The sequence below is a fragment of the Tachysurus fulvidraco genome, chromosome 23 (genome assembly GCF_022655615.1).
Source record: "Tachysurus fulvidraco isolate hzauxx_2018 chromosome 23, HZAU_PFXX_2.0, whole genome shotgun sequence".
NCBI lineage: Eukaryota > Metazoa > Chordata > Actinopteri > Siluriformes > Bagridae > Tachysurus > Tachysurus fulvidraco.
Window position 1 is genome coordinate 12,384,047 of NC_062540.1, and position 24,536 is coordinate 12,408,582.

At 39.2% G+C, this 24,536-nt stretch overlaps 4 protein-coding genes across 5 annotated transcripts in view; 3 read left to right on the forward strand and 1 right to left on the reverse strand.

Annotated features, from left to right (window-relative positions):
- The first annotated feature begins 1,042 nt into the window (after positions 1–1,042).
- Positions 1,043–5,163, forward strand: LOC113658289 (troponin C, skeletal muscle). Its single transcript, XM_047806805.1, has 6 exons — positions 1,043–1,188; positions 2,582–2,636; positions 3,428–3,571; positions 3,681–3,795; positions 4,356–4,492; positions 4,779–5,163. The coding sequence occupies exons 1-6, from the start codon at positions 1,186–1,188 to the stop codon at positions 4,808–4,810; spliced, it is 486 nt and encodes a 161-aa protein (XP_047662761.1). The 5' UTR covers positions 1,043–1,185; the 3' UTR covers positions 4,811–5,163.
- A 1,793-nt stretch (positions 5,164–6,956) lies between these two features.
- LOC113658170 (troponin C, skeletal muscle-like) lies at positions 6,957–9,841 on the forward strand. Its single transcript, XM_027170415.2, has 6 exons — positions 6,957–7,085; positions 8,069–8,120; positions 8,208–8,351; positions 8,850–8,964; positions 9,055–9,191; positions 9,280–9,841. The coding sequence occupies exons 1-6, from the start codon at positions 7,083–7,085 to the stop codon at positions 9,309–9,311; spliced, it is 483 nt and encodes a 160-aa protein (XP_027026216.1). The 5' UTR covers positions 6,957–7,082; the 3' UTR covers positions 9,312–9,841.
- A 243-nt stretch (positions 9,842–10,084) lies between these two features.
- On the reverse strand, positions 10,085–11,327 carry taf13 (TATA-box binding protein associated factor 13). Of its 2 annotated transcripts, XM_027170416.2 has the most exons (3): positions 11,247–11,327; positions 10,821–10,869; positions 10,085–10,721 (listed from the first exon to the last, which is right to left on the reverse strand). In XM_027170416.2, exon 3 carries the CDS (start codon positions 10,699–10,701, stop codon positions 10,327–10,329), a length of 375 nt encoding a protein of 124 aa, XP_027026217.1. In that variant the 5' UTR covers positions 10,702–10,721; positions 10,821–10,869; positions 11,247–11,327; the 3' UTR covers positions 10,085–10,326. The 2 variants fall into 2 exon arrangements, with proteins under 2 accessions (XP_027026217.1, XP_047662998.1); XM_047807042.1 differs by lacking the exon at positions 11,247–11,327 and having other exon boundaries at positions 10,821–10,972.
- LOC113658288 (collagen alpha-1(XX) chain) overlaps positions 11,246–24,536 on the forward strand; it is a 41,240-nt gene continuing 27,949 nt past the window's right edge. The window contains exons 1-10 of the mRNA XM_047807363.1: positions 11,246–11,516; positions 12,426–12,575; positions 13,194–13,344; positions 13,724–13,787; positions 14,791–14,863; positions 15,437–15,605; positions 16,309–16,392; positions 16,537–16,712; positions 20,409–20,538; positions 21,320–21,424. Coding sequence (XP_047663319.1) covers positions 12,465–12,575; positions 13,194–13,344; positions 13,724–13,787; positions 14,791–14,863; positions 15,437–15,605; positions 16,309–16,392; positions 16,537–16,712; positions 20,409–20,538; positions 21,320–21,424 — 1,063 coding nt within the window. The 5' untranslated portion in view covers positions 11,246–11,516; positions 12,426–12,464. The remainder of the gene's footprint in view (positions 11,517–12,425; positions 12,576–13,193; positions 13,345–13,723; positions 13,788–14,790; positions 14,864–15,436; positions 15,606–16,308; positions 16,393–16,536; positions 16,713–20,408; positions 20,539–21,319; positions 21,425–24,536) is intronic.

Consider the following 24,536-nt stretch of genomic DNA (forward strand, 5'->3'; position numbering starts at 1 on the left):
AACCAATCATTTAGAATCAATACAGAATTTACATCCAGTAGTCATGAGCAACACTAATACAGCTGGGAGAGAGAGAGAGAGAGAGAGAGAGAGAGAGAGAGAGAGAGAGAGAGAGAGAGAGAGAGAGAGAGAGAGAGAGAGCTCATAATTAGCATACATTTCAGACACCAGCATCCTCACACTCCTCATTCACAGCAAGTGATTACACTGAACAATTATTTTTGGGACACCATGCTAGTCCCTGACAGAGATATATTCATTTCACACCATCAGAATTACCCATAAACACACCATAAGAAATACCTATTGGTTCTAATCATCTTGCTCATTTACATGTATTATATATACATGACCAGACATCTAATTTCACTGCTAATATTGTAACTGATCTTTGTGACAAAGAGTAAAGTGGTATAAATTTGGACCAACTTCAGTGAAAAATGTAAACATTGTATGCAATAATACTGGGACTGTGCAATATGGTGCAGGTGGAATTTGTATTTTTATGCTATTTATGATACTGTGGCTGTAATGTAGATGTATTTATTTTTATGTTGACTAGCATGCTGAAGTCTGAATTCATGTTGAGTCCAAGACAAGTTTCCCTGAGTGGAGTTTTTGACTCATGGGGACATCCCTTTGTCTCACTTCAAAGTCTAACCGGAGAGACACCTCCATACAAACAGCTGATTGGCAGATAAGTCAATGTGTAATGCCACAAATCGCATCCATCTCCTATTTCACTGGATAAACCCATGTGTATGTGTATATGTGTGTGTCTGTATGTGATGACAGTTGTTCATCTGCTATTGGAAAAATCTCTGTTTATCCACTGCTAAAATAACATCTCAGTGAACCCCCTCCACTCCCTGCCCTCAGATTTTTTTTTTTGATAAATGGCATTAGGGGATTATCTAAATATGGGTCAAAAGAGTTTTCCCAGGGGACGTAAGGAATTAAAGTAGGATGCAAGGACAGGGGTGGTGCTTTTGAGGTGCAGGGCACACATTGGTCAATAGGTCCTCAGTCTAAAGCTTCTAGCCCAATCCTGAAAACAGGTAGACATAGTGAGGGGTACATATTAGGGGAGTGTGCAGCTCCTGGGTTGGACACTTGTGGGAAACAAAGATCCTATTATTTCTGTTGTTCTCCAATCAAACTCACTGTAACCAACAGGCCCTCAGCATGGTAAGAGCATTGTAATGGGCTATAGCTTAATCATTTAGAGTTTATACAAATGGAGCAGAACTGGGAGCTTTTAATGCTTTTAAGACTGGGACTATTTTGAAGATGCTGCATGTGAACGTAATGGATGGATGGATAATTATCTTACCGTTCAACAACTGCATAAAGCTGTACAATTGATTTTTTCACAGTCCTGTGCTTTATGTGTTGTGGTATTGGTTTCTAGTGTTGGTGTTGGAGGTTTTTCTGGCGTTATTCTGAAGTTCCAGTTCTTGTTCACCTCCTGATGATTTAATAATGTTTTCAGTGTGTGATGTCACAAAGCTAATGTTTATAAGAAGAGGAAACGTTTAACATTTTCTTGAAACGCTTCAGTGTGATGTCAAACTCAGCTTTGTTGTTTTGAAATACTTTTTTCTCCAGCTGATCTAGAACACACACATCAGAAGCCTTGTGCATGAAGAATAGAAAACAATTTGTCTGATTTGCAATAGTTAAAGGATTGTGTTTGTGTGTTTGTGTCTGTTGTGTGTGTCTCAGAAAGAGAGAGAGAGAGAGAGAGAGAGAGAGAGAGAGAGAGACAGAGACAGAGACAGAGACAGAGAGCATCAAAGTGCACTTTGGCATTTGTGCTGTGAATATTTCAGAGATGAAAGACAAGAGGACATGTAAGGGGCAGGAGCATTATCTTCATGCCAGTCTTCATTTTCTGGAACCCTCCTTGGCTGCTTAGGGAATTAATTACAGCTATATTAGTGAACTGAATACACAGTTGTGAAATGTGCTCAAGTGTTAAGATCGCTTTTGGGTACCAGGTGTGTTGAAGGTTTATTTATCTTGCTGCTCTTGGTAATATTAGTACAGTTAAATAGAAATTAGTTTGGAGCTGAATCAAGTACCACTGTTGAATGAACTGTATTTTATATGAAACCATAAAAACAAAACATCTCTATTTTCTAATCAAACAAGAGGGTTTAAAAATATATACAGTATTGCAATATTATTCATGATGAAAATCAACTCTGATCCTTTAATTTTTTTGTGAAAAAAAAACCTTGTTGAAGTAACATTTTCATAATAAGTTCTTGATGCGTTGCCAGTATGCACGTAACACTTGTCTTAAGTCTGATCATTTTTCATCCAATTAAAATGTATTTACTTTAGTGTGCACTGTTCTTTACTATGACTCACATACTGTAGCTGGTTAAACGGAAACTTTAATATAGAGCATCAATATAACTTGTCTTAATCAAATTAGGTCAAATTAATTGTTAATTGTACTTTTTACAACATTAAGTTAAACTCACTATCATTTTATAATGGATTATTATGCTGTCTGTTTCATTTCCTCTTCAAACACTAACATTCTTTTTTTCCCATCTCCGCCATTTTGCAGCCAACTGAAGCCCAGTCTGATGCCCGCTCCTTCCTGAGTGAAGACATGATTACTGGTGAGACTCTTACGCTGTGCATGACAGAGTATATGGTTAAGTTCATATTGCATTTTTTGCAATATGATACATATGATAGAATTTATGATACACTAAGCCACTGGGGCACACACACACAGATCATGCAAATATGTATTTATATATATGCAAATATATATTTAAAGATGGAGACTGCACTGTTGATTATAATTGATTAAGTAGTAAATAGTAGGGATGTGATAGCCTAGTGGTTAAGGCATTGGACTACTGATTGTAAGGTCATGAGTTTAAATCCCAGGTCTACCAAGCTGTCACTGCTGAGCCCCTGAGCAGGGCCCTTAACCCTCAATAGCTCAGTTGAATAAATTATAAGCCACTCAGGATAAAGGTGTCTGCTATATGCCAGAAATGTAAATAGAACAGAAGCCTTTATTTTTGTTACATATACATTACAGCAGGTCGACCGAGGCCACGCCCACTGGCCGTCAACGACCATCCAGATACAGTGTTTCCGAAGCCACGCACAGTGGCTTTCACTATTACACAGTGAAATTCTTTTTTCACATATCCCAACTTTGAAGATTGGGTTATGGCACAGGGTCAACCATGATATGTCACCCCTGGAGCAGTGAGGATTAAGGGCCTTGCTCAAGGGCCCAACATGACAGTGCTGGGGCTTGAACCTCGATCCACCAATCAACAACTCAGAGCCTTAACTGCGTGAGCAATCACTTTTTGAAAAAAGGATAACGTGTTGTCCCATACGATCTTTATCATATTTCATGTGTTGATCTGTTCATTCTTTACTGTAGAGTTTAAGGCTGCCTTTGATATGTTTGATACCGACGGTGGCGGAGACATCAGCACCAAGGAGTTGGGTACCGTGATGAGGATGTTGGGTCAGAATCCAAGCAGAGAGGAGCTGGATGCCATTATTGAAGAGGTTGATGAAGATGGTATGGTTTCACCTGCTTTTGAAACCTCTCAGAATATTTTTGACTCTCAATTGGGCAGAGGCAATCCATCTCATTTGACTATGAAATAAAATGAATTGTGTTGCATCAGGCAGTGGCACCATTGACTTTGAGGAGTTCTTGGTGATGATGGTGCAACAGATGAAAGAAGATCAGGCAGGCAAGAGCGAGGAAGAGCTGTCTGAATGCTTCCGTATCTTTGACAAGTATGGAAACTACTTTTACTGAGATAACAGTCACTGGATACACTATTTTTACACAAAACACACAAAAGTTTGTTCATCAAGGGGTCAAGAAAGATTTTTGTTGTTTTTTATGCATGGTCCTAGCAGAAAGGTATGAAGTACAAAGGCTCTTGTTTTTGATTTCTGGACTAGATTAAACCAGTTAAAATTATAACCACTTCTTAGAATGGATAGAATTCAATCCAATATTATTGATCCAATTAACATACAAATGTGTGGTAAGGTTTTTAATATTCTATATACTGTAGACTGACACTGTAAAGTCAGCTGCTTTAGCACAATTGACTAATCTGCTTGAGAAATCTACATATTCTTTAAATATGGCTGTCCCAAAAGTGTCTCCATACACAGGGGTCTTCAAAATACAATTTTATTGATAAAACTGCTTCTGACCAACTGTGTGTGCAACTATGTGTTGATGTGAAATATAACATGTATAGAGCACTGTTCAAAAATGTGAAACTCTGAATGTGTTTTCTGTGGGGGTTTACTTGCTGATCTCTGTGGTATGTTAAAAACAGGAATGGAGATGGTTTTATTGACCGTGAGGAGTTTGCTGACATCCTACATTCCACTGGAGAGCCAATAACAGAGGAGGAGATAGAAGAGCTCATGGCAGACGGAGACACAAATAAAGATGGCAAAATTGACTTTGATGGTAAAAAGAACATCAGTCACGAAAATAAACACAAAGCTATTTCTCATTTCCTTTTAATTGTACATGGAATTTTAATTAATTAATTAAACAAATTATGTTTGCATTTACACAAGCCTATTTGCACAAACCCACACATACACACCATAAGGATCACATATTTGGGTTTACTGTAAGCATTTTCACAGCAAAAGCTAAAGTAACACAATAAACATTTAAAATTCATACATGCCTTACAACGATATAATAACATAAGTGTGATTATACTTTTTTGTTTTTTCCTCTTCAGAATTTTTGAAAATGATGGAGAACATTCAGTAAAGATGCCACATTCCACAAATTCATCTCTGGCCTCCATCTTAATTCAGCAAACTTCATGAAACAATCTGGAATCAATTTAAACTCATGGAAAAGTCACAGAAGAAAGTTTGTCTCATGGACAATGTAAAAGGGATGGGAAGACACACTGGCAACATCCTTCTGGATCTTTCTCTTTGGGACAATGGAATGGATATAAATAACGTTCACACCCATTCAAATCCCCACCCCACTGACACGATGCTCCAGCTTCTTCATGACATATGATCTACCACCACTTGAAAACATCACCCTCCTTTTGCCCTATTTGCCCACCCTGTAGTGTTTCTAAATAAACCAGACTCAGTCTGCCTTTATGTCTTGTTGTCATCGTAAATGATGTGTCCCTCTGTCTGTTCATTTTAGTACAACTTCAGAAGAATTTGTGCAATGATGTGCTTTTGCTAAGATTTGCTGTTTCACTATATAACATTTGTCATTCTCATGTTGAATAGCAAAAGCAGATATTATTATTGACAAGTACTTTAAAGAATCTGGTCAAGAAAATGCTCCTATTTGATTCAAATCCTTCTACCACAGTTTTCCACAATAAAAGCTTCAAGGTAATCAGGTTTCTGCATCAGGTATCATGATATACAGAGTGGGTCCATGGAGTTCCTTTGCTTCTTCCACTATAACCACTAGCATGGTCCTTGTCCTTATACGAGTGTCTTTGTCTCAAATTAGGTTTCTGTAGAAGTTTTTTTTAACTATAAATGACTTTCAGGGATCTTCACACAGCCATGCATGTTACTATAAGAAGTGATTACAGCTAATTCCCATAGACTAAACTTACCAAAACAGCACATTACGTTGTGTGTAGAGGCCATGTTCATCCAAAATTGAAAAAGGACAGAGTAAAACCCAACATGTGTTCTTTTTTCTCTCTTCTTGGTGCTTGGTTCTTGTACGTCTTCCTCTCATGTCAATGGAGATTCAGGCACAATCTTTAAAATTGTCCTCTGTGTGGAAAGTTGCAATGCTTTGCAACAGGTTGCCATTACTCTTGTGGTGCACACCACCCTCTTAATTCTCTTTAAAAAACATTGCACTTCTGATGTATATAATTTTTTTTTTTTACCTCCTCCCATTTCTCACCCTATTAGATTTTGGGTGCAGCTCACAACACATACACACACGTCTGAACACCCCTCCTTCTAACTCACCAATAGACACTTCCCACTCAGGAAACACATGCCATACAAGGAGTGTGATGTCTTGAGCTAGCTAACTATACTGTTTGTTTGGAAAGGGTGGGACGTAGCTTGAGACATCCTCACATAGCATTAATATCATTTGCTATTCAGGGCACACTGAAGTTCTGCATGACAGCACTTTTTCACTGGGGTTTATTTCTGCTCATGACACAGGGCAGAGAACCTCCCCTTGGTTTATGTTCACCTAACAAATAAACCAATAGGCCTGTTATTCGTATAAATTACCAACCACGACAACATGCTAAACTCTTGAGTCATCTTTACTAGCAGAGAGTTTAGCATAAAGCATGAAGTGTAGCTTTTTCTCTTCAAATTTCTGTGTGGTATGAAAATGTCAGAGTTTACTTTACTAGCAGAGTTAACAGCTATCATATTCCTTCCTCGGGCAGTAAAAAGTGTTATTTAGTGTAATTACATCTGGCATCTAATCTGATTACATTTAATTATATCTCCCTGGATAGACTCTGCATCCACGTTGACCCTGACCATAATGAAACAATTCTGAATTAATAAGTCAAACAGTTTCCAGTTGGTAGTATTGTAGGCCCACTTTGTGCTTTGGGGCAAGGATACTATTACTCCATGTCCGAACTCTTATCACAGTTAACTGAATTGAACTAATCCCTACATCTAACTGAACTAAATCCTTTGGTCATTTGCTGCTTATTTAACACATTAACATCCCTTTTAACCTTCCGAAGATGCAAGATTTTTTTTTTTTAAAAAGCAGCCGACCTTTTTTCAACCCATATAGACCCCACATTTCAGATTTAGATTTAGGCTCCTCAGAACCCTAAAAGTTCAACATTCTAATTCTGGCTATTCGTGGTGGGCATGGCTTCGGAAACACCGTGTATCTGGATGGTCGTTGACGGCCAGTGGGTGTGGCCTCGGCCGACCTGTTTAAAATGTGTCTGAACTCTCCATAGACGTCTAGTCTATCTGTTGAGGTGCACGCGGATTGACCACTCCTTTGGGCTTGATTGGTGGATAATAGTGGGGAAAACTAATCCACAACCATGGTAAGAGATCACAGAAATCAAGCATGAAACAAAAACATAAATATGTCTAGGATTGCAAACTTATATGACTTATAACCAAAATAAAAAAAAAGAATTTGTACATTATAGAGAGGAAGTTTTTGGTGGCATTAAAAATTACTATATATATATATATATATATATATATATATATATATATATATATATATATATATATATATGTTTGTGTTTAGGATTATTGTATGATTACAGTTAGGTATTATCTGTGTGAGATTGTCAGTGTACTTTAAGCCATTTCAGGTCTTAACAGACTCATAGAGAAAAATGTGTAGTTAAAATAACAGCTAGATTTTTAGGTCATCAGTTTTAAATTGTGCCTTTGTATTGTTTTTAAATAAGAGATATGACAAATGCTGTGGTCAAAATTTAGTGGTGGTGGTGGGGGGGGGGGGGGGGCAAGACGCATAGAAGATTGATGCTGAAATGCCACTTGATCCGGAGTCGGTCGTCGGTGAGAGTGTGTGAGTGGGTGACATGCTTAGGCAACACATTCCAGGAGTTCAGTTTCGGAGTCACCATGTACAGGCACAGAGTCAGGAAGATAAAACCTCATGATCCCTAAAATAGCAAGAAGGTTTCAACAACTGCTTGTGCGCAGTGGCTGGAAAGTTGTTAACGCAGCTGTCGAGTCAGCATATTACAATAAGCATTAAAACTGAGAACGAATGATCTCTCATACTGGGACATTGTTAAAACTACCTGGCTCAAATGATGTACCAACACACAAGACCTGAAAATCATTTCCCTCTAAATAGTGTACTGATTGTAGGACGCACGTTAAAATGAATAGTTGGTGCGTTATTTTAGTTTTTACGCATCTCTTTCATTGCATCGTTCTTATCGCTGAACCTAGAGAAAGATAGCTAGATCACACAGACGGAAAGAATAGTAACACAACAGTGTATAACTTTTTAAGAACAACTTTCTGTCATGCTGTTTTGTAGACTGATGCGCAACAGGAGGCCCGCTCCTACCTGAGCGAGGAGATGCTCGCCGGTGAGTGGAAAACAATACACATTATTCCCGTTTAATAGAACTGGTTATTGCAGTATTGTCTTATTGTTTTGTCCTGTTTAACGACAGAGTTCAAAGCTGCCTTCGATATGTTTGATACCGACGGTGGCGGTGACATCAGCACCAAAGAGTTGGGTACCGTGATGAGGATGTTGGGTCAGAATCCAACCAGAGAGGAGTTAGCTGAAATCATTGAGGAAGTCGATGAGGACGGTAAGATCAGCCGGACACACTTTATGGGTTAGGCAAAAAAGTTAAAAAAAAAAAAAAAAAGAAAGAAAGAAAGAAAGAAAGAAAGAAATAAAGAAAGAAAGAAAGAAAGAAAGAAAACCTATCAAACAAAAACACAGATTTATTTCATAAACTATTCAGAACCCATAGAGATTTTCACTCCTGACCTTTTCACCCACAGAATACATGAGGTCCAAGTTGATATTTTTTATAGCCCTAATTATTTTTGAGTTCAGATTACATTGAAATGAACAATCAGGCTTGATCTTTATTCATTTAATAATGCAGATGCAATCTTCTTCACTGTAACAAAAATATTTACAATGCCAAATTATTTTAATATTAACATCCTAAAATGTAAAATCGTTGAATGAGTAAATGAGTGAACACACTATGTGGGTTTAGACACAAAATTGCACTGTCCTTCAGAACTGTTGTGTGTACATTGATACAGTTTTATCTCATGTTGTAAAATCATAGGTAGCGGTACTATTGACTTTGAGGAGTTCTTGGTCATGATGGTGAGGCTCCTAAAGGAGGACCAGGCCGGCAAGAGCGAGGAAGAGTTGGCAGAATGCTTCCGCGTGTTTGACAAGTATGTACTGTAATACAACTGTGTGTACTTTACAGAAAAAAATATATATTCCGGTATCTTTTTTGCATCATATTTTTTATTTGCTCTCAGGAATGCTGACGGATACATTGACAGAGATGAGTTCGCTGAGATCATCCGCAGCACTGGGGAGTCTATCACAGAGGACGAGATTGATGAACTGCTGAAGGACGGAGACAAAAACAATGATGGCATGCTGGACTTTGATGGTAAGACCCTTATGATAAGCTATTATGCCTGTGTTATATATGCTGTTTTTTTTTGTTTTTTTTTTACAAGATTGTGTTTTTGTTTCAGAATTCCTCAAGATGATGGAGAACGTACAGTAAAACAGAGACTTATGGACATTCCTCTACCCATTGACCCCCCTGTCAACTCATCCCTGTCCCCTCAAACTCACTCATGACCCCTTACCATCTTGTCCGTTGCCTCTTATCATCCATACTGACAACTATGCAGCTTCAACAGACATACAGTCAAACGCCCGATTAAGGCCTGCTAAGGTGCAACCCTTGATGCTCACGCTCAATGGAGAACCCTGCATGTTCCTGGAGGATCAGAAGCCAATCAGTGGTGTGTGGTTTGCAGCACCATTATATTACTTTGCAAAATAGATCAACGGCTCATTCGGTGGTAGACCGCACATGGCTGGGCGTTTTCAGTCTACATCTAGACTAGATCAGCAGCTTATCATCGCTGCCTAGACCAATGCTAAAACCTCTTGTACATCATATTTAAACAAATGCTTGAAAGAATGGAATAAAAAAATTAAATAAAACCCATGCTCGTATTTAGTTGGTCTGATGTTTGTAAGTTTTTGTTTTGAGGAGGATACCAATAAAGCTTTTTTTTTCCTTTTTTCCTCCCTCCAGTGTCATTGAAAAAGTTTACAATTACTGATTAAATTAATATTTGCTGCTACACTGAACATATATATCTTACATATATTATCAATGGACATGCATATTAAACCATGCAATAAACCAAAATTCATTTACTACACTGCTTTTAAGAATATCAAGTTGGAAGATCAGGAAATTATTATTAACACCTTTTATGTTAATAACATGGACATCTATACATTATGAAAAAAAGCTGTTTCTTCAGTATTTTCTTCATGTTTTATTTGTCAATATATTTAAAATAACATCAATGCAGTTCAATGATGAACTAACGTGAGACATCTTTGATTACTTCAAGCATTTAGTTTATGCAAAACTACAAAAGACGGACAAAATGAAAAGTTTCCAATCGATTCAGCACACGTTCTGCTGCAGTAGGTTGATTACAGTCAGTATGATTAAGCTGCCTGGGGAACACAGCTAGGACATTGTATATGACAGTTCAAGAGCCATAGTTGGCCTCGTCGAAGGCTTTTCTGGCTCTCTTGAGCTCCTCGTTCATCGTCAGAAGATCTTTTACCCTTGCAAACTTTCTCGGGTCTTTCCGGATCAGGAAAACAATGTCCTCGACCTGGACGCGGCCTTGGCGTCCAATGGACATGGCTTTGTGGGTCATTTCTGTGATGAACTCGATCACCAGATCCTCCAGAATATCCACCGACTCTGTGTACGGATTCTGGTCGTCGCCGAAGCCGTACATCATACAGCGAAGCTCTTTGGAGAAAAGTCTTTTCCTCCTTCCGTGACCCGTATCTACACCATTTCCCCCTTCATCCAATTCCTCATCAAAACCCTGATCATCGTCTTCCTCAGCCATCAGGAGCCTTTAAACAGCGGCTGTAAACATTGAGTCCTTTAGTCAGTCACAGTTATAAGTGTCATATCGTGTTTGTATTAATTATATTCTCGCTGGTAGATTTAAAACGAGCTTCTTACCGAATATCTGGATCAACGCTCTCGAAAACACTGAAACACCGACCTCTGACTTCCGGTTGAACGGGTTGCCAAATATAAGTAAACACAATATTACACAGTGCTAATAGAGAATTACAAATAAATAAATAAACATTTATTTATGTTTACAAAAAATACAAAAAAAACCATTGAACATCAGAGGTTCAAACACAAGTCTCATTTGTTTAAAACATACGGATCTGGCAATACAGAAATTAAACTCCCAGAACACGACGAATGAAACTTCCGGTTGCTTGTCAATCTTATTTGTGACACTTTTTTAAGACTCCCAAATGCACTCATTTGTGTGTAATTTTAATTACGGTAATTAAAACAAAAATCTGTAAAACAGTCAGAAATTCCCGATAATCTACGCTAAATTAACAGTAAGTAATATGCTAGAGTCACCATATCCCAGCGTGCACTGCAAGCCCACGACACTGAATCGAATCTTCTGCGCGTGGAACTGAAATCTAAACGACTCGTTATTGGCTATTTAGCTAGTTCCTTCTTCCACGTAGTGCAGCTAAAGAGAGACTAGTGTGCTATTTAATGACCGTAGATGCGTTAAGACGAGTTATTTAGGGTGCGTGGAGGCACAGGAACAGTTATGGTAACTTAGTGTTTCAAATGAAACCTGCTTTTTTGTCGTTGGAGAGGAAAATGCTATAAGTGAAGGTAGGAGAAGTTCCAGCATAAACGGCTAACCTTGTATTCATACCTCTATTGAGTCACCACCTCTATTGAGGCACCTTAACTGTTTTTAGCAGCTGTGTAGTAATATAAAGTTTTATAGTTTCAACAGATTGAACACAATAATGGATTCATACAGGATTATTTTGCACGATTTTCTTGTTGGCGTTGCCAGTATTTGCCAAAATAGTTGCTCTCAAAGTACATTTTCATGACAGCTGTGATACTTTTGGTTCTCAAAGCTATGTTAATATCTTCTGTCCTTATGATGATGACAATGTTCTGTCTCTTAATTTTACATGAGAGATTTCATTCAGCAAAAATCTAAAGTGCAAATCTACAAAATAATACATTTATCAAATTTGTGAGATGATTAAAAAGTAATTTATTGCACTGTGGCCTTCTTCTTGTTAATAATAATAATAAAATATATATATAATTCCTTTTACTTTCATACAAGTTGTCTGTTTCTTCTTAAGCAATCTTAATCTTATTATCTTACTAACAAATAGTGATAAACTCTGCAAAATATTCTGACCAGGTGATACATTAAGCACAACATACTGTACAATACATTTTGTGTAACCGTGACAAACACGTCTTTAGTCTTCTAGCTGAATTCAGTTCTTAGATCGAATGGAAAGTTTATTTTATTATCATGAATTTAGCAAATGTAAGTAATGCTAATATAAACTGATTTTAAACACATTATCTACTTTCTCTTGTGCTGAAACTGTCAAATGTAGCAGAAAATTTATACATAATTCTTATGACATTCAGGAAGCATGCAGTTCATAGAATATCTGCAGCTAAAAGTTGTTGTTAGACTCAGCAGGTATAATGGATGTTGTTATATTGTCACTGGTCTTTAATTTGCCATTTTTGTAAGATTAGTCTCTTAACCTGCTGGTTGGGTGTGAGCAGAATCTCAGGATGGCCTGCCCGATGTCTTTCATCTGTCGAGCTGTGCGCACTGTAGGCCTGGTCCTTTTCTTCTATGTTTTCTCCATCGGGATCACATTCTACAACAAGTGGCTCATGAAGGTAAGGCATACAAGGCATATTATTCCTTTCAACATAGTAAGGTTGTGCTGAGTAATGTTCACAATAGATATGAAAACTGTATTTTCATTTTAAAACCCGCTCAGTCAACACTGAGAGTTTCCTTTGTGCATGTAGGTTTGCACACAAATGTAAGAAACGTTGGCCTTTGTCATTTCCACCAAGTTTTTATTAACTTTTTTATTCTACATTTGAATTATGCTGGAATGTCCTTGTGAGTGAACATTCAGGTCTTTTTAAAGGAAAAAAAACATAATCTGAAGGTTGGACAAAGTGACATTAATCTTTATAAAGCTATCATTTGGAAGTAACAACAGCAGTACAGCATTGTTCACTATTTAGTTTGTTTTGAGTTGACTGGGTCATATCACTGCCTTACATGACTGAAAAACATGTCATTCTTTTTGAATGTCTTGTTTTTCTCAGTTACTCTACAACATGATAATGATGTCTTCAAATTTATCCACTATATGTATTAACAATATTGAATGTATTCGTTTTTACTAATATTTGTTCAGATTAAGGGGAACGTATACTTGGTACCATTTGGTTTTTTTTCTGTAGGCCTTTGTTTCAGATCAGTGTTCTTGTTCTCCTTAGGACTTCCAATATCCTTTGTTTATGACCCTTTTCCACCTCATCGTTATATTTTGCTTGTCTGCGATGACACGGTGTGCCATGCAGTGCTGTACACGAAAGCCTAGAGTCACTCTAAGCTGGAAGGATTACATTTACAAGGTGGCACCTACAGGTAGGATACATGCACATAAACCTGGGCTTTTTCATCACCCTTGTTTTTGGTCACTTGTTTATAATGCAGTTGAGGTGAGTGTGATAAGATAAGTAGCTTAATCATGTTAAAGTTTTAAACTAGGCTGAAGTCCATACTGTGTTAAGCAATGTGTAAAAGAATGTATTTTAATAGTCCTTGAATATCAAATGTACTTTATGTGACCATTAATTCCCCAGTGGTCTTATTTTAGGGCCTCATGCATACAATGTTTAAACACAACTGTAAAATGCATTTTAGGTAATGGATTATTTCAAAGATTCCCCTGTTCATGTAGCAACACAGTCACAGTCACTCTGCAAAAGCATGCCATTTGTTTGAAATAAATTTTGTCTTTCAGCGCTGGCAACAGCTTTGGACATTGGACTATCCAACTGGAGCTTCCTTTTCATCACTATCAGTCTGTGAGTAGGTTTTATGTTGCTTTTAAGTGGATGATAACCAGAAATTCAGCTCTTAAAGGATTCCCCTATCTGAATCAGCATGCATCTTCAGTTTGCCTTGCAGTATATAATTAAGCAGAGTAGAAAAAAGAAGGCTGTGGGCATGTTGGAAGAGACATAGAGTGGGAAGATACAGGAGTGGAAAAAGTTAGCACCTATGCAAAAGCACAAACAAATGATTCAGTAATATAAATAAGGTGTAGACAGAATACGGTGTACATCATCAGCAATCCTGCTCTGCCTTCCATATCTCATAATGCATAACATTGTTTGTTTAAATAAAATAGTTAAATAGACCTTTACAGAGGCAAAATCTCAACATGTCTGTAGGATATCGGGCCATATTGTGCTGTGTGGCACACTTTCCACTTCGATTCCTTTGAATCAATTCCACTGTGAGTCCAAACACTTTCAGAGCACATACAGGAGATGTCGTATTAGACACTGAAGCGTATGCGTTTTTATTGAACAGTGAAAAAATATCTAACGTGGTTCTTGTAAAACAAGAATGATTGTTAAGGATATACTAAGGGATTGTTCTGCTCCTACAGTTTTATTCAGTGCTTTTAGTCAAAAAATATTTATATCTATATATTTAGATCTCTGTCTCACCTGAGAAAATCTAATTCTTATGGAATTATGAAGTAAAGATCCTTATATTACTGTTGATTTTGACACAGGTGAAAATGTATAAGAATTTATTCTCAGAATCTAAGGGATGTCCTGTTTGACCTACCGGATGATGGCATCGCGTTAAACAAATAATAAATAAGTAAATGTTTGACTCGTATTAAATTGAGTTGTCTTTGAATAGGCAAAGCAGGAGCATCGCATCAGTTCATTCAGTGTACATTCTGCATTCAAGTGCTTTTTGCACAGACAACTGGTTTAGATTAGATCATATGTCTGAAACAGTACATGCATTATGTTTTAAAAACATCTCATAACGTACCTTTTCCTGTAGATACACAATGACCAAGTCTTCTGCTGTGCTCTTCATTCTCTTTTTCTCCCTGCTCTTCAAATTGGAAGAACCGGTGAGCTTTTCATTCAACTCTAATATATTCAGAATATATTATTTCTTAGTCAGCTGTGAAGTGTGGCACCTCACATATTTTAACACACATCAGACAACATGTATAATTTTGTTTGTACTGCTTTCTTTGTAATCAAAGAGAATCAGTCACCGAGGGAGGGTCTGACATAACAATTTTTCTATTTTTCTTGCAATATGCAAGAATTCTATGCAATACCATTGCAAGTAACTAAAATCCCTGAGACTCTACATTTGATTCAGTAATTTTCAGTGGGAATGGAAAATAGCACAACAATGAAGCAGAGTAACTTAACTGATGATTCAAAGAATGCATAGGCCTAGATTTGAAATCTTTAGATTTTCTGTATGTTGGTGGACTATTAAACCCTCCACCTGTCCTGGGTTTTGGACAGCACGATGGTGGCACTTAGCACATTCGAACTGTACCTGGTCTTTCTGATTTAGGTGAATGAAATGTCTTTGATTAGTGAGGCCATGATATGACTTGTGTTTGACTAGTTAGGTCATGCACTTCAGGGTTTTGTCCTTTTTTTTGTCGTTTTTCCCCTTCCAGAACCCATTCCTGATCCTGGTTGTGCTGCTGATAGCTAGTGGATTATTTATGTTTACACTTAAATCCACTCAGTTTAACCTGGAGGGCTTCATCATGGTCCTGCTGGCCTCCTTTATAGGTGGGATACGGTGGACCCTCACACAGCTCCTCATGCAGAAAGCAGAGCTCGGTGAGTCCTGTGGGACAAAAAATAATTAATACAGTAAAATTATTTTAATAACAAAATTCTGTAAGATCTAATAAAACCATTAATAAAGTAAAAATGAAAAATAAAATAGAAAGAATAAAATTATAGTATAAATCATTGGTTAAATAAAAATCCACCCTGAACTCTTGAATATTTATTGATCTGGCTGCTTATTTGTTGGTTGGTGCTGAATTTCTATTATTCCTGAAACACATGGGACACAGTAGAGACTTGACTCCAATAATGAGTTATCTGTGAGCTGGCAATGATGTTGATCCTTGGACTTTTATCTGTTTGAGCACAATATACAGCATAAATAATGATTTGAGAGCACTGGAATAAAGACCTCCTGCATCCAACCTTTTAGGCAGAATGAAGACCAAATAATAGACCACAATGTTAAAGAAAGTCAACTTAAAAATGTCAACCGAGAATTTCTTTAGTAAATATCTTGGATGGCATTAATTTGAGTTGCATGTGTTGGTTACAACGTTTAGATTCTTCTTAAGGGTGGATTTTTCTTTCAAGTTGCTGACTAATGATTGAAAGTTTAAATCCTGACATAGACAGGGCTTTAACCTTTCAACCCTGTCTTTAGTTCAGTATAAAGGAGTACATATTAAAATGTGGGTATTAGAAAAATTTCTATGATTTTTAAAGATGTGCATGTTTTCCCCCGATGCAGGGCTCCAGAACCCTATAGACACCATGTACCACCTGCAGCCACTAATGTTCATGGGGCTGTTTCCTCTTTTCCTGTTCAATGAAGGTTTGTCTAATACAATTACTATAGTTATTTACTTTGGATCCCATTATATTATTGTGTTCCTCTTTAAAAATGTACAAAGTGTGACATGCTGCAAGCCTTAGTTCATGACAGATTGTCTTGTTTTGTGTGTGTATGCGTGAGTAGGTCTGAATCTGGCTACAACAGAGAAGCTGTTCCGGGTGAATGAGCTCCAGCCTCTACTCTACTCTCTCTTCGCTCTGTTTGTAGGGGGCTCCCTGGCCTTTGGGCTCGGATTCTCCGAGTTCCTTCTTGTTTCCCGTACCTCCAGCCTCACACTCTCCATCGCAGGCATCTTTAAGGTGAATGTACACACTTAATTAGCATTAAATATTTTCTCCTTAGAGAAAAGAATTTTTTAATCACTTCCAAGTGCTCTCTTGGTGGGAATGATGATGTACTCTTTCTCTCACTGGGGAATTGGAGTGACACTGGCTTTTCTCAGGTATTTATAATCCTATGATTATGCAAGAGGGCAGATAGCACTTTCCTCTGACTGTGTTACACTTCTATGTTACATTGGCTCTGGGTTGTTGATTGGAAGATCTGGGATCTAGCCCCAGCACTGCCAAGCTGCTGTTGGACCCTCAAGTCCTTTAATCCTCAATGCTCCAGGGGTGCTGTATCATGGTTGACTCTGCTCTCAGACCCCAAACTCCAAAGTTGGGATTTGCAAAGGAAGATTTTTACTGTGCTGTAATGATCCATCCATCCATTTTCTCCCACTTATCCGGAACTGGGTCGCGGGGGCAGCAGTCTAAGCAGGGATGCCCAGACTTCCCTCTCCCCAGACACTTCCTCCAGATCTTCTGGGGTAATACAGAGGTGTTCCCAGGCCAGCTGACAGACGTAGTACCTCTAGGTGTCCTAGGTCTTCCCCGGGGCCTCCGCCCAGTTGGACATGCTCAGAACACCTCCCCAGGGAGGCATCCAGGAGGAGGAGGAGCAGCTCTACTCTGAGCTCCTCCCGAGTGACTGAGCTCCTCACCCTATCTCTGAGGGAGCGCCCAGCCACCCTACGGAGGAAACTCATTTCAGCCGCCTGTATCCGGGATCTTGTCCTTTCGGTCATGACCCAAAGCTCATGACCATAGGTTAGGGTAGGAACGTAGATCGACTGGTAAATAGAGAGCTTTGCCTTGCAGCTCAGCTCTCTCTTCACCACAACAGCACACCACGGCCGCATCACTGCAGAGCATACAGCGATCCGCCTGTCGATCTCCCGCTCCGTCCTTCACTCACTCATGAACAAGACCCTAAGATAATTAAACTCTTCCACATGAGGCAGGAGCTCTCCACCAACCTGAAGGGGGCAAGCCACCCTTTTCCGGCTGAGAACCATGGCCTCAGACTTGGAGGTGCTGATTCTCATCTCAGCCGCTTCACACTCGGCTGCAAACCATCCCAGTGCACGCTGAAGGTCCTGATTTGATGAAGCCAACAGGACAACGTCATCTGCAAAAAGCAGAGACGAAATCCTGTGGTCCCCAAACCGGACTCCCTCTGGCCCCCGACTTCGCCTAGAAATCCTGTTCATATAAATAATGAACAGGACCGGTGACCAAGGGCAGCCCTGCTGGAGTCCAACATGCAACAGGAACAAGTCTGACTTATTGCCAGCAAAGCGAACCAAACTCCTGCTCGGGTCATATAGGGACTGGACAGCCCTTAGCAGAGGGCCCCGAACCCTGCACTCCCAGAGCACCCCCAGAGAAAGTTGAATGCCTTCTCCAGATCCACAAAGCACATGTGGACTGGTTGGGCAAACTCCCATGAACCCTCCAGCAATCTGGCAAGGGTATAGAGATGGTCCAGTGTTCCACGACCGGGACGAAAACTGCATTGTTCCCTCTGAATCCGAGGTTTGACTATCTACCGAATTCTCCTTTCCAGTACCCTGGCATAGACCTTTCCGGGGAGGCTGAGCAGTGTGATCCCCTGTAGTTGGAACACCTCCTCCGGTCCCCCTTCTTAAACAGAGGGACCACCACCCCTTCTGCCAGTCCAGAAGTACTGTCCCCAGCTGCCACGCGATTTTGCAGAGGCGTGTCAACCAAGACAGCCCCACAACATCCAGAGACTTGAGGTACTCAGGGCAGTTCTCATCCACCCCCGGTGCCTTGCCACTGAGGAGCTTCTAAACTACCTCAGTGACCTCAGCTTGGGGGATCGACGACTCCACATCTGGGCCCTCAGCCTCTGCTTCCTCAGTGGAAGACATGTGGGTGGGGTTGAGGAGATCCTTGAAGTACTCTTTCCACCGTCCAAGAATGTCCCCAGTCGAAGTCAGCAGATTCCCACTCCCACTGTAAACGGTGTGTGCAGGGCACTGCTTCCCCTTCCTGAGGCGCCGGATGGTTTGCCAGAATTTCTTCAAGGCCAACCAATAGTCCTTCTCCATGGCCTCACCGAACTCCTCCCAGACCCGTTTTTTTTTGCCTTCAACCAAGCTTGCTTGGCCCTCCGGTACCTATCAGCTGCCTCCGGAGTCCCCTGAACCAACCAGGCTCGATAGGACTCCTAATTCAGCTTGTCTGCATCCCTTACTTCCGGGGGCCACCACCGGGTTCAGGGATTGCCCCCACGACAGGCACCGGAGACCTTACAGCCACAGCTCCGAGCGGCCACATCGACAATGGAAGTGGAGAACATGGTCCACTCGGACTCAATGTCTCCAACCTCCACCGGGATCTGGTTGAAGCTCTGCCAGAGGTGGGAGTTGAAGTTCTCTCTGACCGGAGACTCTGCCAAACATTCCCAGCAGACCCTCACAGTACGTTTGGGTCTGCCAAGTCTGTCCAACTTCCTCCCCCGCCATCGGATCCAACTCGCCAACAGGTGGTGATCAGTTGACCGCTCCACCCCTCTTTTTACCCGAGTGTCCAAGACATACGGCCGGAGGTCGGATGAAACAACCACAAAGTCGATCATCGACCTCTGACCGAGGGTGTCCTGGTGCCACGTATACTGATGGACACCCTTATGCTGGAACATGGTGTTTGTTATGGACAAATTGTGATTAGCACAGAAGTCCAATAACAGAACACCACTCGGGTTCAGGTCGGGGGGGCCGTCCCTCCCAATCATGCTCCTCCAGGTGTCACTGTCACTGCCCACATTAGCATTAGAAGTCCCCCAGTAGAACGACGGAGTCCCCGGTCGGAGCATTTTCCAGCACCTCTCCCAGATATTTGGCCCGTAAGCGCAAATAACTGAGACCCATCCCTGACCCGAAGGCGCAGGGAAATGACCCTCTCGTTCACCGGGGTGAACCCCAACACATTTCTGCTGAGCTGGGGGGCTATGAGCAAGCCCACACCAGCCCACCTCCTCTCTCCACGAGCAACTCCATAGTAGAGAGTCCAGCCTCTCTCGAGGAGTTGGGTTCCAGAGCCCAAGCTGTGCGTGGAGGCGAGTTGCAAGAAGATATCACTTATTACCTTTTGCAGATAGTGTGTACAACAAGTTAAGAGAAGTTTCTCTTTCTTTATTCCAATCCAGTAGAAATGATTCCACTTATTTACTCAGCTGATTCTAGTTTGTAGTAGACTCAGGTGTAGCTTCTGCTTGGTTGAAATGAAAACCTGCACATACACCAGCTCTTTCTATATGAGATTGGAGCCCTGGATTAGATCCATGTTAAAGACTAAATGCTCTAGTGGTGTAGGAGAGAGGTTTTTCTGTCATGATTTGACAGGAGGAAACATTACTTATCACTTTTATCCAGTCATGAATTGTTTTCTATTCTGATGGCACTGGTCTCTTCTCTGGTTCCTGTCCATAGGGCTTGCAGGATAACAGATCATGGAAATCCTATGCTACACCCATCACTGTTACCAAATCACAACTCCATTGAACATGTGAAAAAGTCTAGACATCATTTCTCCACCACAATCATAAAAGAAATCAACCTGTAAAATAAAAGCACTAATGTCTTTATTAATGCCAGTGAACATTGGATTCTTTTCTTCCTTTTCTCCCTCTTTCTCTGTCTACAGGAGGTGTGCACTTTGCTGCTTGCAGTAGAATTTTTGGAAGACAAAATGAGCACAGTGAACTGGTTGGGGTTTGTTGTTTGTCTGTCGGGTATCTCGCTACACGTGGGTCTCAAGACATACTACAGCAAAGGTTTGTGTTTTTTTCCATATATTATTATTATTATCCAGGGCATAGCAACAATCTCTTAATGAAATATGGCAACTAGCACAAACAGCTAACCATCAGTTTTCCAATAAAGACACTTTGTTTACTCGCTCACTCATTTTCTACCGCTTATCCGACTACCTCGGGTCACGGGAAGCCTGTGCCTATCTCAGGCGTCATCGGGCATCAAGGCAGGATACACCCTGGACAGAGTGCCAACCCATTGCAGGGCACACACACTCTCACTCACTCACGCAATCACACACTCTGGACAATTTTCCAGAGATGCCAATCAACCTACCATGCATGTCTTTGGACCGGTGGAGGAAACCGGATTACCTGGAGGAAACCCCCGAGGCATGGAGAGAACATGCAAACACCACACTAATTGTTTACTAAGGTTACTTAAATTGTATTTCCTAATACTTCAGAAAGAAATCATGAAATCAAATATCATGACAGGTTTGCTGTCATTTTGTTTCATCTGTTCATTCGCACCACCGTGTACTTTAGGCTTGGGTTACGTTATATGACATAGTATCGGATGTTTGTTTTGGATTTTTTGTAAATATATGTACGCAATATCAGAAATGTACATGATACTACTATAGATATCAATGCATCAGTAATTATGACTCACACATTAGTCCTTTAATAGATATTTGTATCCCTCTATTTTTATATAAGGTTTTCACTGAGCAAGCTTTTTTTTCGCTGTAAGCATGTTAGACTGTTGTGTTTTTTTTTGTTTTGTTTTTTTCTTTAGGTAATGGTTCTGCAGTAAGATCACTACCAGGCAGAGAAAACCCAGACATGGAGCTCCCTCTTTTGATTTCCAGAGGTGATTGCTCTGAGACAGAGGATGAGGGATAAACTAAAATGATGACACTGAGCATTTCAATCCAAGCAGAAGAAGAGGAAATCCACAAGCGTGATCATGTTGATCAGAGACCTGAGGAGCATGTGGTAGATCATATTCTGCACATCAGGAGTGTTGGAAGAACAGATATATCTTGCCTACAGGAGAAACACTGCAGTTTACTGATTACTGACTGGAGTCAGGTTCATGGTTCATTCCTATTATGAGTTGATTCATAATTCAATTTCCAAATCATTAAAAGCTTTTTATCTGATCTGTAGAATGACCAAAAAACTATGCTTAGAGCACCTTGTCTAAGATGTAAAACGAGTTTGTTAATAAATCTTTATTGTGTATATCAGAATGTTTAAAAGTTTCAGAAAACGGCACTCATGTCTGTGATTTATTTATTACTATCATACAGCTTTAGCTGGGTTTCTCAATTGAAACTCAGGACATTTTCCATGTGGCCTTATGCTTTTTTGTTTACAGAAGAATAAGTGATTTACTGCTGATTTTAGCTGATGTAATCATTTGTTAAAAAATATTTTAAATAAAGGATTTATCACATTTGTCATCATTCCCTAAACACTGTGGTCTTAGAGTTCCAGACTGCCTTCACTTTGTGTTGTTTACGTGTCATGATGAACAAAGAGAACGTTTATCAGACTGGATATGGCCAGAATTTGAATCTTGGTTAGGACATATCTTGAGAATATGAAAGATCCGGATGGAATATTTTATTGCTCCAGATTATATTCGTCAGAAGCACTTTTTTAAAAGCAGCTTTTAAAAGTCACACTGATATATACATTACTGTGTTGTACCTAGAAGGGATTTTGGGCGCCCTATAGATAGCTCCACATAGGAGCCTAGCCTGAGTTTATCCAGTGGGAGACAGAACGCTGAAGTAAACTATTGGAAATGACAAACCCAGACTGTAAAGGCTACTACAAGCAGAAGTTTTATGTATTGATAGGAAATTAAATCTGCTGGCTTCCAGTGTTATGGATGGGATTTGTACAAAATATTATTTAAAAAAATTGTTCTGACTTAAATTTGTTTTATACAAGTTACCACTGAAATCCATCTTCTGTGTTTGTTCGAATTGCTGCATATAGGAAGTGTTTGACCTACGGACATTATGTATCTGAGTTTCCACGCCCAGGTCCTAGCAAAGGAAGGTGTTGAAGCGTCTCAGATTTCAGAGAGAGAGAGAGAGAGAGACACACACAGAGAGACAGAGAGAAGACAGGCAGAGAGAGAGAGGTGTTAGTGTGTTGAATCATCTTTCCACGTGTGGAATGCGCACAGATCTCAGCCGATAAAGACGCGTTTCTTCAGGTAAGACAGAGCTCCAGCACACATACATTCTGTTTAAAAGTAAGTGCGCAAATATCACCAACTTTAATTGTGAATGAATCTGTTTATTTTAGTGGATTAAGAGTGTTCGCGGTTCAGCTCCCGCTGTCAGTGAATAATGCACACCCTGCGTGTTTATTAAAGATTTATTATTACAGTGATTTAGTGCAAACTGTGCAATCAGTGACAACCTGACTTAAACCAAGCACGGATCTCAGATCAGACTGTTCATTACTAATATAATTGAATGATTTAAATGTTAAAAACTTTACGCAAATCACCAGCATCCAGTTATGAGCTCTGTTCTTGTCTTATAACATGCTCATGTTTGGTGCAAAAGTTTTAGCACATGCTGGAAAGAAATGGCGCAAAGTGCAGATGCCTTAAATATCAGATGAAATGTGTTCACATTGAAAAATTCTCTAAAGTGCATTGAGTATGTAGTCCTTATTTGGTGTCAGAACCCATTGCTTAAAAAATATATATTATTACTTATAGAATTATTATATATATATTAATTATTATTATTATTATTATTATTATTATTATTATTATTATTATTATTATTATTTATCTTATTGTCAGATACAAATTGTGCTGGTTTATTCGGATTTTTAAAAAAATTATTTATAAGGAAGCTGGTAAATTTTACTGAGCATCTTCTTTTTCTTCTTCTGCCTTTCTATTTATTTATTTATTTATTTATTTATTTATTTATTTATTTGAAAAATGCTCATTACATAATATACATACAATATGCATGAAGTATAATATTATGTCATGTTATGTTTGTAATTCTAAAAAAAAAATTTCTTAACAAATTGTTATAGTGATAAATGTTTTGTTTTATAATAATGTGGATTTTCCTTAAAACTTTTGTTCTAAAGGTCTGCTTTAACATAGTACTGTGTATTATGAATATTCACAATTATGGAACATTATATTCATTACTGAAGCCTCTACAAAGTTTTTACTCTAGAGCTTTTCACCCCTAAACCCAAACCGAGTTGTAGAAAGTTCATGCAGATTAGAAACAATTGTTACTGACCTCTTGTCATTTTTAGAATTATTATTATTATTATTATTATTATTATTATTATTATTATTATTATTATTATTATTATTATTATTATTATTATTTAATGACTATGTGTTATGACTTATAAGTGTTATAAAGTTAACTCTTTTTTGACATTTAAGGTTATTCAAGTTTTTGACTAAAACATTGTAAATATTTTTTTCTTAATCTGTCTTTAACAATGGTTGAGTTTACCTTGATGGTCGGCATAAACAGACGTCAGTTCAGCCTGTTTCTAAGTGCATATAAACAATATATTAAGATTCTTACAGGCCCTGGTTAGGTTTAGAAAGACAGAGAAGGGCACAGCTCTTACAGCATGCTGAGCAGGTGTTTAGTTGACATCCATCTTCTCATTACTTTTAATGGCTGTCCTAATGAATGGTGTTGTTCTGCTCTATCCTTTGGTTTGCTCGTGTGAATGCTCTGACTGTCCCACCACATCTCTCTCTTAACCAACCCATCACTGTTAATACTCATTGCTTTGTCTATACGTGGGGATAATGTTAAATGTGTATCGGACTTTAAAACGTCACTGAGAACCTACATGTAGCCAGACCCCTGATATATCATTCTAATACACATGTAAGCAGGACAATATCAAGTACAAGATCGTATAAGTGTATATTAACCTCCTATGACCTGGTGTCCACATACTTGGACATCACATTGCATCTAAAATGC